This window comes from Rhinolophus sinicus, linkage group LG01 (genome assembly GCF_036562045.2).
Source record: "Rhinolophus sinicus isolate RSC01 linkage group LG01, ASM3656204v1, whole genome shotgun sequence".
NCBI classification, from domain to species: Eukaryota; Metazoa; Chordata; class Mammalia; order Chiroptera; family Rhinolophidae; genus Rhinolophus; species Rhinolophus sinicus.
This window is the reverse complement of record NC_133751.1, coordinates 61,950,611-61,970,164: the sequence shown is the minus strand read 5'-3', so window position 1 is coordinate 61,970,164 and position 19,554 is coordinate 61,950,611. Positions and strand designations below refer to the sequence as shown.

The 19,554-nt window shown below is 35.5% G+C and overlaps 1 protein-coding gene across 1 annotated transcript in view; it reads left to right on the top strand.

Annotated features, from left to right (window-relative positions):
* Positions 1–17,981, top strand: part of EAF2 (ELL associated factor 2) — a 41,030-nt gene extending 23,049 nt beyond the window's left edge. The window contains exons 5-6 of the mRNA XM_019729691.2: positions 9,510–9,770; positions 17,556–17,981. Coding sequence (XP_019585250.1) covers positions 9,510–9,770; positions 17,556–17,602 — 308 coding nt within the window. The 3' untranslated portion in view covers positions 17,603–17,981. The remainder of the gene's footprint in view (positions 1–9,509; positions 9,771–17,555) is intronic.
* Positions 17,982–19,554: the final 1,573 nt, after the last annotated feature.

Sequence of the window (19,554 nt, the reverse complement as noted above, 5' to 3'; positions counted from 1 at the left end):
TCCTTGAACTTACTATGCACGTCTCCTCCTATGATTGAATCATCTTTTTACATTTATATCTAGATGTCTGGCACTTCTGTTAGTCTTTCTCTGGTTTAATTTTTACATTTACACCTTGGTTTCACCTGGAATTTTAGTTTAAGAAATAAGATAAGAATCCAAATTTCCCTCCTCTCCAATAGTATCAATAAACAGTATTGATAAAGAATCAACAAATATGGTGTTGACAGAGTATATATCAATATCCATTTATTGAATAAGGCATCATTTCTTCTATAGATATGAAAAGCCATTTTTTCCACGTGCAAAATTTCTATAAGGACTAAGCCTACTCACAGCATAAAATACACAATGGCCAATAAATATATGAAAAATTGGTCAAACTCACTAATATTTTTAAAATGCAAATTTTAAAAGTAAGAAATATTTTTCATTTATGAGCTTGGCAGTAGCTAAAACATTTGTCAACATTCAATACTGGTGAGGACATAAAGGGAAGCAAGTATGTTCATACTTTTTTTGAAGATTTTTATTAAAATATAGCTAACATACAATATTATTTTAGTTTCAGGGGCACACCATAGTTATTCAACATTTATATACCTAAGGAAGTGGTCACCATGATAAATCCAGCAACCATCTGAGACCATACCACACTAGCACAATATTGACTGTATTCTCTATGCTGTACATCTCCATGACTTATTTGTTTTATACCTGGAAATTTGAGTCTTTTATTCCCCTTTACCTTTTTCACCCCCTTTTTTAATTTTTCAATTCCAGTTGACATTCAATATTATTTTATATTAGTTTCAGGTGTATAGCATAGTGGTTAGACATTTATATATTTACAAAGTCATCCCCCTGACTAGTCTAGTATCCATCTGGCAATATATATAGTTATTACCATATTATTGACTATATTCCATTTGCTTTACTTTACATTGTCATGACTATTTCATAACTACCAATTTCAAGGATATTGGCCTATAATTTTTGTTGTTGTTGTTGTTATAGCTTTGTCTGGCTTTGCAGTCGGGGTAATGGGAGCCTCATAAAAGAGTTTGGGAACTGTCCATCTTTTTGAATTTTTTGGAATGGAATGAGAAGGATAGGTATTAATTCTTCTTTGATTGTTTGGTAAAATTCACCTGTGAAGCCACTCATCCAGGACTTTTGTATGTGGGAGGTTTTGGGGGGGTTTTGGGGAGGTTTTTTTAAATTACTGACTCTGTTTCATTAGTAGTAATCAGTCAATTCAGATTTTCTGCTGCTTCTTGATTCAGCCTTGGAAGATTTTATGCTTCTAGGAACTTACCATTTCTTCCAGGTTGTTGAATTTGTTAGCATTTAATTGTTCATAGTATTTTCTTTTATTCCTTTGTATCTGTGGTGTCAATTGTCACTTCTCCCCTTTCATTTCTGATTTTATTTATTTCGATCCTCTCTCTTTTTTCTTAATGAGTCCAGTTAAGGGTTTATCAGTTTTATCTTTTCAAAGAACCGGCTCTTGGTTTCATTGATATTTTAGATTCTATTTTATTTATTTTCTTTCTGATCTTTCTTATTTCCTTCCTTCTACTCACCTTGGGCTTTGTTTGCTATCCTTTTTCCAGTTCCCTTAGGTATAAAGTTAGACTGTTTATTTGAGATTTTTCTTATTTCTTGAGGTAGGCCTGTATTGCTATGAATTGCCTTCTTAGGACTGCTTTCACTGTGTCCCATAGATTTGGGGTCATTGAATTTTCACTTCTTTGTGTCTCCAGGTATCTTTTGATTTCTTCTTTGATCTCATTGTTAACCCATTCATTGTTTAGTCACATGTTATTTGTTTGTGTGTTTTTCAGTTTTTTTCTTGTGATTGATTTCTAGTTTCATACCATTGTCAGAAAAGATGCTTTGTATGATTTCGATCTTCCTAAATTTATTGCGACTTCTGTGACTTAACATGTGGTCCATTTTTGAAAATGTTTCATGTGCACTTAAGAAGAATGTATATTCTGCTATTTGGGAAGGAAATGCTCTAAAAATATCAAATCCTTCTGATGTAATGTGTCGTTAATGACCACTGTTTCCTTGTTGATTTTCTGGCTGGAAGATCTATCTCTTGATATCAGTGGAGTGTTAAATTCCCCTACTATGATTGTATTACTGTCAATCTCTCCCTTTATATCTGTTAATACTTGCTTTATGTATTTAGGTACTCCTATGTTGAGTGCATAAATGTTTACAAGGGTTATATCCTCTTGTTGAATTGATCCCTTTATCATTATGAAATGTCCTTCTTTGTCTCTTATTATAGTCTTTGCTTTAAAGTCTATTTTATCTGATGTAAGTTTTGCTGCTCCAGCTTCTTTTCCATTTCCATTCGCATGAAATATCTTTTTCCATCCTTTTACTTTTAATCTGTGTGTGTCTTTTGATCTGAAGTAGGTCTCTTATAGACAAGATATGTATGGGTCTTGTTTTCTTATCCATTCACCTACACTATGTCTTTTGATTGGACCATTTAATCCATTTACATTTAAAGTGATTTTTGATAAGTACGTAGTTATTGCCATTTTGTTACTCATATTTATATTCTCCTCCCCTTCTTCTTAAAGAAGTCCCTTTAACATTTCTTGTAATACTGGTTTAGTGCTAATAAATTCCTTTAGCTTTTTCTTGTCTGGAAAGCTCTTTATCTTGCCTTCAATTTTAAATGATAGCCTTCCTGGATAGAGTAGTCTTGTTTCTAGTTCTTCGCTTTTCATCATTTTGAATATTTCTTGCCAGTCACTTCTGATTCTCAAAGTTTCTGTTGAGAAATCAGCAGATGGTCTTATGGGAGTTCCCTTGTAGGTAACTAGCAGGCTTTCTCTTGCTGCTTTTAAGATTCTCTCTTTGTCTTTAACCTTTGGCATTTTAATTATAATGTGTCTTGGTGTGGGCCTGTTTGGGTTTATCTTCTTTGGGACTCTGCACTTTCTGGAATTGTATCTTTCCTTTGCCAGGTTGGGAAGTTTTTTCATCATTATTTCTTCAAATAGATTTTCAATCCCTGCTTTCTCTCTTCCTTTGTTAACCCTTTGATGCAAATGTTGTTATGCCTGGTGTTGTCCCAGGGATCCCTTAAACTATCCTTATTTGTTTTTTATCTTCTCTCTCTCTCTCTCTCTCTCTCTCTCTCTCTCTCTCTCTCCCCCTTTGCTGTTCCATTTGGGTGTTTTATGCTACCTTGTCTCCTGAATCGCTGATTTGATCCTTTGCTTCATCTGATCTACTATTGACTCTTTCTGGTGTGTTCTTCATTTATGTTATTTTGTTCTTCATTTCTGACTGGTGGTTTTTTACAGTCTCTATGTCATTTTTTTATGCTCTCTGTGTCCTTTTTTATGCTTGCTATCACTTTGTTAAAGTTCTCACTAAGTTCTTTAAGCATCCTTTACAACTGGTGTTTTGAACTCTGTATCTGGTAGATTGCTTGCCTCCATTTCATTTAGGTTTGTGTGTGTGTGTGTGTGTGTGTGTGTGTGTGTGTGTAGTTTTCTCCAGTTCTTTCATTTGGGACATTTTTCTTTATTTCTTCATTATGGCTGCTACTTTGTTTTTATTTTTATATTTTCAGTAGAACCGCTATGTCTCCCAGTCCTGGCAGGGTGGCCTTATGTAGTAGGTGTCCTGTGGGGCCCAGTGGCGCAATCTCCCTGATCACCTGCACTTGGTGCTCCAGGAGTGTCCCTTCTGTGGGTTTCATGTGCCCTCTTGCTATATAGTTGAACCTTGAGTGCTGTTGGCATGTCAGTTGGTAGACTTACTGGCTGTGAGAATTGGCTGTGGTCATAGCATACGAGTTGCTGTGCTGGGGCTGAATCCACAAAGCAAGATTTGTCCCAGTGGTCTCTGGTGCCTGTTGAGACCACCCTTTAGGTGTGCTACTTGTGAAACTAATCAGGTGGTGCCCTCTTGTGGTTTGAAGCTGGCCACCAGGTATGCTGGTTCTGGGGCCTCTTGGGAGTGGCTCATCTGTAGTTCAAGGTCAGCTGCTGCCTATGACTTGTCCAGGGCTACGTGGTAGGAGCTACAAAGCAATCCGCAGTTGACCGCTGCCTGTGCTGGACTTGGACGGGCATAGGAGAAGCCACACAGAGAACTAAGGCCATCTATCACCATTACTGGGCCTAGGGCAGCTCAGCTAAAGGCTTAGGGCACCTCGAGGTCTGCCGCTTCCTGCCAGCTGTCCATAAGGCTCAGCTGCTGAAAGAGCCTAGCTTAGTACAAGAGATGGGTGGGCCAAGTCCCAGGGAGTCACCAGTGTGGAGTGAGTGGAGCTCACAAGGCCAATGAAATTTCATATTTGGCTATGTGAAGGGAGGGCTCAACACAGGAAAGATGGGACCTGCCTGCCAGCTATGCAGGAGGAGGTCTCAACACAGGGACAATGGCAGCTTTCCCTACAGCCCTCTCCCTGAATCCCTGCATCTCTGTCTCTTCCCATATGTCTCTGGCACCTCTAGAGCCTCAGTCCCTCCACCGTAGCCCAGAGTGATGCTTTGGAGTGAGAGAGTCTGGATGCAGGCCCTTTAAGAAGATGTCTAGATTTCCAGTTGCCTTGCATCTCACCTGATTGGACGGAATCCCCGCTGATTTTCACAGCCAGTTGCCATGGGGGCTCCTCTTCCTAGCAGTGGTGCTCTGAACTATGGAGCCCATGTGGTGCTGGGACTCTTCACTCTTCAGGAGGGACCTCTGCAGCTGAGATATCCCTCCCAATTCTCGACCACCACACATGGTTGTGGGGCTGGCCGATTTTGTGTCTCCACCCTTCCTACAAGTCTGAAGGTGGCTTCTCTACATCCTTAGTTATAGGACTTCTGTTCAGCTAGACTTTAGATAGTTCTCTAGGTTGATTGTTCTATAACTTAGTTGCAATTTTAATGTGGTCTTGGGAGGAGGCAAGCACAGCATCCACCATTTTGACCAGCTATTCATACATTTTTGAAGAAAATATGAATTGACACATACTTATTTTTTGTAGAGGATTTTTTTTTCTACAAAGCACTTAAAACAGTGTCTAGTACATAGGAAGTACTAAATGAGGGTTTGTTACCATTATCATCATCCTTATTTGCTCATTAAATAAAAATATCCCTTACCTAGAATTTCCCCTGTAGTGAAACTTGTACAAGTAGATATATTCATAGATATCTATATCATGTCACATAAGAATGTTCCATGCAGCGTTTTTTGTGCAAAGGAAAAAGCTGGGAAAATCCCAAGTGCCCATCAAGAAGGGATTACAATACTACACATCCATTTTTAGTAACAAAGAAGGCAATTCAGATATATTATTAAGCAAAAAAGCAAGTTTTTACAAATAATATGTGTGTACATGAAACATTTTTGAAGACAAAATTTGTATAAGTTGTAAATGTATAGAACTTGGAAGAATTGTGCTAAAATATATGCATTATCTTTGGGGGTTTGGATTATAGGAAGCTTTCTTTGTTTTTAATAGTACAAATTATTTGAATTTTTACAATGAATTTGTTATTTTTCAGATAATGAGTATTTATTTAGAAGATAATATAATGTTGAAGAATAATGTTAATATAAAACCACTCATTTTGAGTTTATTTTGGTGTATGGTGACAGATAGCAGTCTTGTTTTGTTCTTTTGCATGTGGCTTTCCAATTTTCCTGGTGCCATTTATTGAAGAGACTTCCTTTTCTCCATTGTATGTTTTGGCTCCTATGTCAAAAATTATCTGTCCATATACATGTGGGTTTATTTCTAGGTTCGCAATTCTAGTCCTTTGGTCTGTGTGTCTGTCTTTCTGCCAATACTATGCTGTTTTGATTATTGTCACTTTGAAGTATAATTTGAAGTCAAGGAATGCAATACCTCTGGCCTTGTTCTTTTTTCTCAGGATTGCCTTGGCTATTCAGGAGTTTTTGTGATTCCATACAAATCTAATGATTTTTTTGTTCTATCTCTTTAAATAAATGCCATTGGGATTTTTGATGTGGATTGCATTACATCTGTATATTGCTTTGGGTAATATGGCCCTTTTAACTATGTTGATTCTTCCAATCCATGAACATAAACTATCTTTTCATTTCTTTGTGTCTTCTTCAATTTCTTTAAGTAAGGTCTTGTAGTTTTCAGTGTATATGTTCTTCACATCCTTTGTTGTTTATTCCTAGGTATTTCACTCTTTTGTTGTAATTGCAAAAGGAATTGTTTCACTCAGAATGGATCAAAGACCTAAATATAAGATCTGAAACAATAAATTGCATAGAAGAAAACATAGGTACTAAACTTATGGACCTTGGCCTTGGAGAAAATTTTACAAACTTGACCTCAAAAACAAGGGAAGTAAAAGCAAAAATAAATGAATGGTACTACACCAAACTAAAAAGCTTCTGCACAGCAAAAGAAACCATCAACAAAACAAAGAGGCAATCAACCAAATGGAAGAAAGTATTTGCAAATACCTCCGATAGGGTGCTAATATCCAAAATACATAAAGAATTCATACAATTCTACAACAATAACAGAAACAATATGATTAAAAAATGGGCAGAGGGCCTGAATAAGCACTTCTCCCAAGAAGACAGACAGATAGCCACTAGATCTATGAAAAGATGCTCAACTTCACTAGCTGTTAGGGAAATGCAAATTAAAACCACAGTGAAATACCACCTCACACTTATTAAAATGGTTATTATCAACAAGTAATAACGAGTGTTGGAGAGGTTGTAGAGAAAAAAGAATGCTTATATACTGCTGGTGGGAATGTAAATTTGTGCAGCCACTATGGAAAACAGCATGGAGATGCTGCAAAAAAATTAAGACTAGAATGACCCAGCAATCCCTCTTCCGGGTATCTACCAAAAAAAATGTAAAAAAATTTATCCATAAAAATGTACCCCTATGTTCATTGCAGCATTATTCATAGTAGCCAAGACATGGAAACAACTGAAGTGTCCTTCCGTAGATGACTGGGTAAAGATGTGGAATATATACAATGGAATATTACTTGGCCATAAGAAAAGATGAAATGCTACCATTTGTGACAACATGGATGGATCTTGAGATTATCATGTTAAGCCAAATAAGTCAGACAGAAAAAGTAGAAAGCCATATAATTTCACTCATATGTGGGATCTAAAACTGAAAGCAACAAACAAGACAAACAAGCAAAAGCTCATATAAACACAGTCAACAGTTTAATGGTTACCAGAGGGTAAAGGGGAAGGAGATAGAAGGAGATAAAGGGAGTCAAATGTATGGTGATAGAAGATTTGACTTTGAGTGGTGAACACAAAATGTAATATATAGATGATGTATTATAGAATTGTACACTTGAAACCTATATAATTTTGTTAGCCAATGTCACCCCAATAAATTCAATTTAAAAAATCTTGAAATAAATAAAAATAATATATGAAAAGTTATGGTATACAATAAAAGCAGTTCTAAAAGGGAAGTTTATAGGAATAAATGCCTACAATAAGAAAAAAGAAAATTCTTAACTAACCTAACTTTACACTTCAAAGAACTAAAAAAAGAGTAAAGTAAGCCCAAAAATAGAAGAAGGAAGGAAATTATAATTATCAGAGCAGAAATAAAAGAAATAGAGACTAGAAAAACTATTAATAGAAAAGATAAATGATACTAGATTGTTTTTTTGTAAAGATAAAATTGACAAACCTTTAACTAGACCAACAAAGAAAGAAAAAGAGAAGGCTTAAATAAAGTTAGAAATGAAAGATATTGCAACAGATACCACAGATACAAATATTCATAAGAGACTACTATGAACAATCATATGCTAATAAATTGGATCACATAGAAGAAATGGATAAATTCCTAAAAATAAACAACCTACCAAAACTAAATCATGAAGAAATAGAAACTCCAAACAGACCAATAATGTATGAAGATTGAAGTAATCAAATGAACTAATCAAAAACCTTCTAGCAAAGAAAACGCCGAGACCAGATGGCCTCACTGGTGAAATTCTACCAAATGTTCAAAGTATTAATGCCAATTTTTCTCAAACTACTCCAGAAAATTGAAGAAGAGGGAACACTTTCAAATTCATTTTTATGAGGCCAGCATTACCCTGATACCAAAGCCAAATAAGGACACTACAAGAAGAGAAAATTACAGGCCAACATCTGATGAACATAGATGCAGACATCCTCAACAAAATACTAGCAAACCAAATTTAGCAGCACATTAGAAGGCATGATCAAGTGGGATTTTTGCCTGGGATGCAAGAATGTTGTAACATGCTAACCAATAAACATGATACACCACATTAATAGAATTAAGATTAAAAATTATATGATCATCTCAGTAGATGCAAAAAACATTTGACAAATTCAACCTACTTTCATGATAAAACTAATTTTGTGTACACTTTAAGTACATACAATTTTATTTGTCAATTATACCTCAATAGAATCAACAAAAAAGAAATTCATCTGTATATATTATGTTGCATTATATATATTGGGGAAATAAGAGCTGGGGATGTTTTCTGCTGAAATAGATTTTAATTTTTACAGTTTTTATTTTTCACACTTTTATTATATTTTATTTGAATAACATGTATGTTTGAGTATAATGGTATAAATAAGTGTAGTGCTTAGATTTAGACACTGCCTATGTCTGATTTTTTGTAAGATTTTATTGGGGAGGGGAAACAGAACTTTATTGGGGAACAGTGTGTACTTCCAGGACTTTTTCCAAGTCAAGTTGTTGTTCTTTCAGTCTTAGTTGTGGAGGGCGCAGCTCAGCTCCAGGTCCAGTTGCACGTTGCTAGTTGCAGGGGGCACAGCCCACCATCCCTTGCAGGAGTCAAAACCGGCAACCTTGTGGTTGAGAGGACGCGCTCCAACCAACTAAGCCATCTGGGAGCTCAGCGGCAGCTCAGCTCAAGGTGCTGTGTTCAATTTTAGTTGCAGGGGGCGCTGGCCACCATCCCTTGTGGGAGTCAAGGAATCGAACTGGGAACCTTGTGGTTGAGAGCCCACTGGCCCATGTGGGAATCAAACCGGCAGCCTTTGGAGTTAGGAGCATGGAGCTCTAACCGCCTGAGCCACCAGCTGGATCCTCTTTTTTTTTTTTTTTTTTTCCTAGCTTATGGGTGGGTAGTAATAAAGAGCAAACTCAAGGTCTAACAATAGGTGATTTGGGTGTCAAAATCTAAAATGCCATTTTCCAAGTAGAATTTAAAAACACATATGGTCACAACAAAGTATTAGCAGTGATTATTCCTGGGAAGTAGAATTAAAGGAAGTTGAAGAGGGGATAGGAAGAAGGATGTTACTTTTCATTTTGCGCTCATAGAGAAGTTTTTTTATATAAAATGCTTTAAATGTGCATATGTTTATGCTCATATGTTTAGTCTTATTCCTCATCAATGCTTTCTTAGAAACTAACCATTTACATTTTATTATATTTATATTTAATATGATTTATTTAACCTATCTATTCAATTCTGTTTTGTTTTCAGAACTGAAGGCAGAAGCTAGTCTAATGGACCAGATGAGTAGTTGTGATAGTTCATCGGATTCTAAAAGTTCATCATCTTCAAGCAGTGAGGATAGTTCCAGTGACTCAGAAGATGAAGAGTGCAGATCCTCTCCTTCTGATCCGGGGAATTATATCTCAGGACATCCTACCATGTCTGCCATGCCACAGTGCCTGATTCCTGACATAGATCCCAGTCATAATAGAGATCCTAACAACAATGGCCTTCTGATGAATACTTTAAGTAAGTCTACGTAAGCATGAGTAATTAGAAAAGTAAGAATTCACAGTGAAGCCATACTGGCTATGATCTAAAATTTGGATAAAGAGAAATACTCTTATTTATTTTTTATTTTTATTTTTTTAGAAATACTCTTATTTTATTAATTTGATACTGTTAACCATTACCCTCCTACTGAATTATTCATTTTCTTTTGACTCTGTGACGTAATGCCTTTTTGTTTTTTTTTGTCATCTTTCCAGATACCTTTCTCTCTCTTCTTGGCTGGTTTATAATCTACTCAGTCTATTACAGCTAGAGTTCCTCAAGGTTTAATCCTAGGTCCTTTTTTCTTTTTATTCTATACTCTTCTGCTGGATAATCTCCATATGCTGTTGCAATCAATAGATAACTTGTAAATATTTTCATCTCTGACCCAGACCTCTGAGCTCTAGATACATAAATCCAACATCATTTCTTAGTAAAAGGCATTTCAAATTCACTTAGTCTAAAACCAGCTTATAATATTTGGCTAAGTATGTTTCCTCTTAGTGAAAGGCAGGATTGCTCTAATTATGCAAACCAGAAGCCGGATTGTATTCAAGGGTTAACTTCCTCTCTTTACAATATAGTCAATCCTTCACTGAGACCTGTTTTTTTTTCACCTCCTTAATATTTCTCAAATTCATCTACTTCTCTGCATTTCCACCACTGTCATTCTAGTTAAACAGACCATTATTTCTTGCTTTTACTGTACAACGACTTCTTATGGGTTCAGCCCATATCTACTCAAACCCATTTTTAATCTATTATGTACATTGCAGCCATATTGATCTTTTCATAACTCAACTATAATTTGTCACCTCTTCTGCTTTAAACTTTTCAATAGCTTTTAAATTCTTTTAGAGTTTAAGCAACGAAACACCTGAACATAATGGTCTTGCTCTTTCTGTACTAGTAACATTTGCTTTCTTTTGCCACTATACTCAAATACTTTCACCCACCTCAGGGCCCTTACACATGCTGTCCATTCAGCCAGAAACACTTCCTTCTTTTCATGTAATTAACTTTTTTCTCCTTTAGATTGCAATTCAAGGTTTACTTTATCAAGAAAACCTTCCTTGCCTTCCTGACAGCATCAGCTCCCCCTTTTTATAGGTCTTCAGAGTAATATCTTCTTAATATCAAATTTAACAATTATAAATTTATATTTATTTGTATGATTTACTTTCTTTTAAAGTATGGGCTCCAGAAAGACAGTGACTTTGTTTATTTTTGCTTATTATTGAATAGTTGCACCTAGCACAGTACCTGATACATAGTAGATGCTCAGTAAATACTTTTTAATAAAGTTATTCTGGTTGATAACTCTATGGTGGAGAATAAATTTTCTCTATGTTTAAAACTAATCTCACAGTGTAAGTTAATAATGATAAAGTAAGTAGCTAGGAAAGATTGACCAGCTCTATCCTAATAACAGAACTAAATAAAAAAGGAGCCAAGACTGGGTAGCAGAGAGTTAAAGTAAAACTACGAGTTAATTAGGGACCAGGAAAGATCTTTTGAACTTCTAGTTATTTATGTCTTTAGTACTATTATTCCTAACTTGAGAGGTAAAATTGGAGCATCTGATTTCTTGAATGACCAAGTAATGACAAAGGGCTTAATTCACTAGGAGGATAAACAATTATGAATTTGTATAACCATAATACTATTTACCACATGTGTACATGTATATTAAAATATGTAGTTATACGTGTGTGTGTATTTATATAAAATAACAATTTACAGAAGTAGGAGGAATTGACAAGTCTCTATCATAGTGGAAGATTAATGCATCTGTAATCAAGCAGACAAAATTTGGTAACGGTATAAAATCTTTCAACAATGTAATTAATGTACCTATTCTAATAGTAAATATAGAATCCCACAATCCAAAAATGCAAAGTGGGTATTCTTTTAAGGTATATATCAAACATTAATAGAAATTACTTCCTACTAGAACAAAGGAAATAACACATTTCAAATAATTCATATTTTATTGATCGTATTATCTGACTAAAATATAATGCAGATATAATTAGCAAAAATTAGTTTAAAAATACATGCTTAGAAACTTCAAAGACTGCCTAATTACATGTTAAAAGGAAGCTACAATGAAATTACAACATATTTATAATTAAGCAATATCAAAAATATATCTCAGCAATTTTGGAATACAGCCAAAATGGTACTTATGGGGAAATTTGTAGCTTCAAAAAGCTCTTTAAAAAAATTGAAAATAAATGAATAAAAGGTTTACCTTGAGGGACTAGAAGAACAATAACATCTTAAACTTAAAGCAGAAGAAGAAAGTACTATAGATTAGAATTTAAATTAACTTAGTGGATAACATAGAAACATTAGAGGATCAACAAAACTAAAAGTAATTTCTTCAAAAACTAATAAAAAGACCAACTTCTAACAATGGCTGATTAAGCAAAAAGGAAAAGGCACAAATAAACAATATTAGGAATGAAAAGGTGGTTAAAATTATAACTATAATATGCTTTTATTTTTTTAAATTATGAGAATTTTACAAAAAGTTCACCCCAGTAAACTTGGCATAGAACTAGATGATTTTCTAGAAAAGGTATAACTTACCAAATCTGACTCAAACAAAGGTAGAAAGCCTGAAGAAACCAATTAATGTCTCTTCCTCCTCCACCCTATTTCCAGGTCCCCAAGATGCTGGAAAACTGTAGTTTCACAAATGAATTTTAACAAATCTTCAAGGAACAAATAATTGTTATCTTCTACAAACTGTTTCAGAGCATAGAAAAGTAGGGAAAGTGACCCAATTCTTTTACAATTTGAGGATAATCTCTGTACAAAAACTGTACAGGAATAAGACGAAAAGCATTGTGGATCAATTTCACTTAAGAACATGGATGCAAAATTATTAAATACAATATTAGCAAATTGAATAATCAGTGCATTTAAAACAAGCAAGCTAAATCATGACCAAATGAGAGTCATTACAGAAATATAAGATGTTCAGTATCTGAAATAATATCAATATAATTCACCACATTAACAGATTATAGGAGTAAAACCATATGATCATTTCAACAAATTTGAATTTGACAAAATTCAATATTTATTTTAAAACTTTTGCCAAAGGTAAAATATAAGGGAATTTCCTTAACTTTATAAAAGTTAATTATAAAAAGCAAAACTACTGTCAACATTAGATTAATACAGACTTGAAGCATTTTCATTAAAGTCAGGAAAAAAGCAAGGAGGAATAGTGTCATGATTTCCTTCAACATTGTATGGAAGGTTCTGGTAAATGCAGTGTCCCAAGGTCCCTTAAACTATCTTCATTATTTTTATTCTTTTTTCCTTTTGTTGTTCCAATTTGGTGTTTTATGCTACTTTGTCTTCTAAACTGCTGACTCAATCCTCTGCTTCATCTAGTCTGCTGTTGATTCCTTGTAGTGTAGCCGTCGTTTCAGTTATTTTATTCTTTATTTCTGACTTTTTTTTTTATGGTTTCAAGTCCTTATTTATGTTTACTATAATATCTCTTGTTGAAGTTCTCACTAAGTTCCTTAAGCATTCTTAAAACCAGTGTTTTAAACTATGTTTCTGGTAGGTTGGTTGCCTCTGTTTTATTTATTTCTTTTTCTGGAGGTTTCTCCTGTTTTTTAATTTGGAACGTGGTTTTTTGTTTCCTCATTCTGACTGCCTCTCTATGTTTGTTTCTGTGTATTAGGTAGATCTTTTATGTCTCTCATCTTTTCTGGGTGGCCGTATGTAGTATGTGTCCCGTGTGGTCCAGTGGTACTGTCTCCCTGATCACCTGTGCGTGTGTTCCAGGAGTGTCCTGTGTGTGTTGTGTGTATTCTCCTGTTGTATAATAGTTGAGCCTTGATTGCTTTTGGAACAGCTGTGGGATTAACTCTCAGGCTGACTGGCTGTGAGGGTTGGCTACGCCCACAGTGTATGAGCTACTTTGTGGGGGGTGACGTCTTAGAGGGGGATTTGCCCCAGTGGGCTCTTGTGCCTGTTGAGACTACCCGTTAGGTGTGCCACCTGTGGGGCTAATCAGGTAGTGCTCTGACATGGTCTGAAGCTGGTCTCTGGGTGTATTGTTTCTGGTGTCTCTGGCTTTGCCTGTGACCTACCCAGGGTTACCTGATGGGAGCTACAAAGCAATATGTGGTTGTTTGCTGCTTGTGTTGTACCTGGGGGAGAGTGTGGGTGGCCTCACTGTGAACAGATGCCAGCTGCCACCAGTATTGGGACTTGGGCCACTGAGCAAAAGGCTCAGGGCTCCCCTAGACCTGTTGCCACCTGTCAGCTGCCCATAAGGCTCGGCCATTGAAAGAGCCTCCTTAGGTACATGGCTCATTGACACAGTGTTGGGAGTGTTCCTGGCAATGCAGCACTAGCTGGGCGGGGCAGGGTCTCAAGGAGTCAGGAGGCATGGACGGTGGTTTTTACAAAGTTAATGCAGATTCAGTTCTTTTTCCAGTGCTGGGCCTGTGACTACTTTGCAAAATACCCTGAGAACGCTGGCCAGCCACTGCTCTCCTTTGGCCCTCAGATTTCTGAGAGCCACTCAAGAAAGGCTACAGTGCAATTTGTGGCTAACTGTCTGCCACCAAAAGTTCCCAGCCTACATGAGCCATCTGCTACTGTAAATGGGTTCTGCAGCTTGTGGTGTGGGGCCAGCCTCTGGGAGCTGAGAGTGCCCCCCGGTGATGCAGCACTAGCTGGGAGGTGCAGTGACCCAGGGTGTCACCAAATTAGTAAGCATGTGTGGATTTAACTAGACCAAAGAGGTCTCAGATGTGGCCCTTTTAGGGAAAGGCTCAACATAGGAATCATGGTGCCCTCCTGTAGGCTACAGGTGAGATGGCCTTCACTCAAGGACAATAGTGGCTCTCCCTCCAGCCCTTACTCTGAGCCACACAACTCAGCTTTCCCTGAATGTCTCTGGCACCTTTCAAGTTTTTGCCCCTCTATCGGAACCCAGGTGAGTATTTGCAAGTGAGTGTGTTTGTGTGCTGGTCCTTTAAGAGGATGTCTGGGTTTCCAGCTGCCTTCCATCTCACAAGGATGGATGGACAGATTCCTCACTGGTATTCACTGTCAGATGTTGTGGGGACTCCTCTTCCTGGCACAGGACCTCTGGGTTGGGAGCCTAGTATGGGGCTAGGACTCCTCCCTCTTCAGGGAGGTGTCCCTTCGGTGTTTAACCACTACCTGTGGTTTTGGGGCCAGCCTGTTTCATGTCTCTGCCTCTCCTACCAGTCTCAATGTGGCCTTTTCTTTATATCCTTAATTATAGGGGTTCTGTTCAGCTTGTCTTTAGATGATTCTTGAGGTTGATTGGTCTATAATTTAGTTGTAATTTTAATGTGATCCTGGGAGGCAGCAGTCATAGTGTGTTTCTAATCTGCCATCTTGGACCTTCTCAGTAAATTTTAAATCTGTGCAAAAGAATACTTCAAAAATGCAATTAGGTTCTAGCCTTAAAATTACAAGCAGGTCTTCCAAGTACATGAGTATCGTACTGGACTTTCAAGTTGTGCAGAATGTGGAGGAGGTCTCTATTGTACAAGACTGGCCCCAGCATTACAAGACATTTGCCATCACCAAATTCTCCTCTCACTGACTGCCGCTAGCAATCCGCAAATCATCTGGACAGGCAACCCCTTACATAAATTTCTGTAAAATCTTTCAGCGGGCCGTGTTGCTCTCATTGAAAACCACTGGTTTAGGTGTCTGAATGCATTTGCTATGGGTAAACTCTTTTTTTCGAGTCATAATTACCATTTTGATTGAAAACATATTGCTTGTACTAAACACCTCTATTCAAAGGCTAATCTCATATCTTCAAAAATGACTGAGCATTATAACAGCACGGTGGTACTATGAAATCAAATGACCTCTATAACATGAAGTCTATTAAGAAAAATGAAACTCAGGATGTTTGGGTTTGTGTCACTTGAGAAACTCATATTACAGGCATCATATCAAGTTGAACATTCTTGTGCCATTCAATAGTTGTATAATAAGTGGAAACTTAAGCTTCTAAATTGATCAAATGGTCATGGGAACCAGATGCACAAAAGAAGTTTTAGCAGATTTCTTTATCAAATATAATCAGCTCTGGAGTTCAGGTAATAGACTGAGATACCTTAGAACAACTTATATATGGCTTAAAATCTACTCTTCTTAAATTGGGTATTAACTTCAAAATATGCCAGCTTTTGTTGATTGTGGAGTAGTTAAAAATTACAAGAATTTTTTTAACCATTGTAATTTACTACCCAAATGATTTTATCCAATCCCATAGCTTCAAATAAACCCTTATAATCAATGACTCTCAAATCTTTACTTCCGGCTCTAGCCCCTACCTTCAGCTCCAGACTTTTATATACAATTGCCTGTACCATATATACTTAAAAATTTACAAGATTTCTCAAACGTGCCATGTTGAAAGCTGAACTTGTGATTTTTCTCATACAATCTTGTTCCTCTTGCATTTCTCATCTCAGTAAATGATACCACCATTTACCTAGGTGTTTAGACCAGAAATTTTGAGGGTCATTCTTCACTTTTTGCTTTCTCTCATGCCCTAAGTCTAGTGCTTTTGATGGTCCTTTAAGTTTTATCTTCAAAGTATATTATAAATCTGACCACTTACCACTACCTCCACCTGAACCACCTGAGTCAAAGCCAGTATTATTTCTTACATGAGAAACTACAATAGATTCATACTGTTCTCCCTGATTCCTTGTTTCTTCCATACCATTATAGTTTCTCCATTGATATGTAATAGTGTCCAATTCAGTTAACTGCTTAAAATTTTCTGATGAATTCTCATTACATTTCAAACAAAATTCAAAGTTATTACCATAACCTAGAAACCACGGTCTCTGGATATTTTTGTGACCTCATTTCCTATTATTCCCTTCCTCTTCATTCTACTCCAGCCACAGTGACCTTCTTACAGTCAGAGAACACAACAAGGATGCTTCTGCCTTGGGGCATTTGTATGTGCTGTTCCCTTAGCCTGGACAGATATTCCCCTCCATATTTTCATGACTTTCTCTTTACATTTGGATTTCTGTTCTAATGTCACCCCTCAAAGAAGTCTTCCCAACTTCCCTATCTAAAATAGCACCTCCTACCACTCTCCCCATACCTATCTTCATTTTTTCATAGTATTTATCCCTTCTTGGCATATTATATATTTGTTTATTTATTTACTGTCTGTTTCCCGCACTGGAATGTAAGTTTCATGACCATAAGCACATGGATGAATTACAAAAGAAATCGATGATGAGTTACTTTTAAAAAGCATAATGATTTTGACAAAATGTTAATTTAAAAATTTTACAATATTTTTCACTCTTCAAAATGGTATAATCTGATCTTTTAAACCACATTTTCTCTCATTTCCTGGTGTAATTAAATCAGTGGTATAAAAAGGGTATAAAAAGAAGGGTGATGTTGGTATGTGAAAGAAGATAAAAAAAAGACCAAAATAGATGCCAGGTGATACTAAAATTATGCTGAAGATTAGTGGTGTATTTTTTCTTTACAGGCAGTATTGATTATTTGAGTTACTAACAATGTGACTAAATTGTATTATAGTATCAGAAGTCTGATTATTAATGACAAAATGTTGACTAAACAGTATCACTTGGAATTACTTTTTGTTTGTTATATTTGTTATCCAAAAATAAATATATTAAACATTAAAATATTAAATATTTAATCATTACAGTTTTGCTATTTTTTTTATTTTAGGAAATGATTTGCAGCTGAGTGATTCAGGAAGTGACAGTGATGAATGAAGAAACATTCAGCTATAGATGTAAAATTTACAAGACATGATTATTTTATATTGAGAATAAAAGTTCCTAAGACTGAGGAAAATGTATCTTTAAATGATAAAATGAATTAAATTTGATGAATAATTTTCAGTTAATGTTAATTTTTTTTTACCTTTATGAGTACCAGCATTTGCATGTATTTTCATATGATGTTAAAGCTTTAATGAAGTTTTACAGATGAGAAAACAGATTCAGAGTAAGTTGCCCATATATGGTTAGTTAACAAATGAGAGATAAGGTGTTCCATAGAGTTCAAGTTCAGACTTCTGTTTTACCACACTGCTTTCTACAATTGTGACATGTCAAAACTATATAATAAATGTCTATGATTTTAATTATATTTCTGAGACTTTTCTATTTCATATTTCTTAATTTTTTGTGGAAAATATATGTATTAATTCTTGACAAAATTAAGCTATAATTTAGGGTAAAGGTGAACCTAAATAATTGTTTTAATGAAACAACTGTTAGCTCATAATATTTTTCATTATTTGCTTATTTTGCTTTTGAGAGAAAAATAAGCTGTTAAGTGTTAAGAGGATAAATAATATTTATATCTGTTAATATTTTTTAATTTGGAAGAAATGATACATATTAGACTAGTTGAAAGCCACTGACCAGCAGAAGTTTCTTTTTTTTAAATTAATAAACTTTATTTTTTGGATAAGTTTTAGGTTCACAACAAAATTGAGCAGAAAGTACAGAGGATTTCCGTATAACTCCCTGTCCCCACTCATGCACAACCTACCCCACTATAAACATCCTTACCAGAATGGTACATTTTTCACAATCAATGAACCTACACTGACACATCATCACCCAAATTCATAGTTTAATTACAGTTCACTCTTTGTGCTGTACATTCTATGGGTTTTGACAAATATATAACAGCATGTATCCACCATTGTAGAATCATACAGAATAGTTTCACTACTGTGAAAATCCTGTGCTCTGCCTATTCATCCCTCCCCTCCAACCCTTGGACCACTGATCTTTTTACTGTCTCCTCAGTTTTGCCTTTTCCAGCATGTCATACAGTTGGAATTATACAGTATGTAGCCTTTTCATATTGATTTCTTTCACTTAGTGATATGTACTTAAGTTTCTTCCGTGTCTTTTTCATGGCTTGATAGCTAATTTCTTTTTGGCACTGAATAACATTGCATTGTCTGCATGTACCACCATTTATTTATCCATGCACCTACTGAAGGAATTTTGGTTGCTTCCAAGTTTTGGCAATTTTGAAAAAATTTTTTATTCAACTTCACCTCTCACCACAGAGATTTCTGTAGTTTTTTGGTTTTTTTTTAATTCTTAAGTTTTGGTTTTAATCTCTCCTACTTTCTTCTCTCTCCCTTTTTCTGGTCTACCTTCAACTAATCTATGTCTTCACTTTTCTATTTTATTCATCAGTACTCATGTGAGAACTACAACTATGTCATTTATTAATTAAAACAAGCTCAAATATTAAAAATCAAATTGTCATTTCCTACACTCACAAAACCTGTTGGGATTTTGTGTTGAAATTATAGGTTGATTTGGGGAATACTGACATCTTTACAATATGAACCCTCCAAATCATGAGCGTGGTATGTCTCTTCATTTATTTAGATCTTCTAAAATTTCTGTTACTAACAGTTTATAGTGTTTAGTGTTGAAGTCTTGAACATCTTTTATTAGATTTACTCCTAGGTATCTTTTTATGCTATTATAGCTGATATTATTTCTTAAATCTTCTTTTCTATTTGTTTTTGCTGAATTTAAATACAATTTATTTTTGTGTGCTGATTTTATTTACATACACCTGTTAAACATGTTTGCTTTTAATTTCTTATTTGCCTCTTCTTTCTATATTAGTATCTTTCATTTTATAGCTTCAATCTCCTTGCTATATATGACTATAAAATATTACT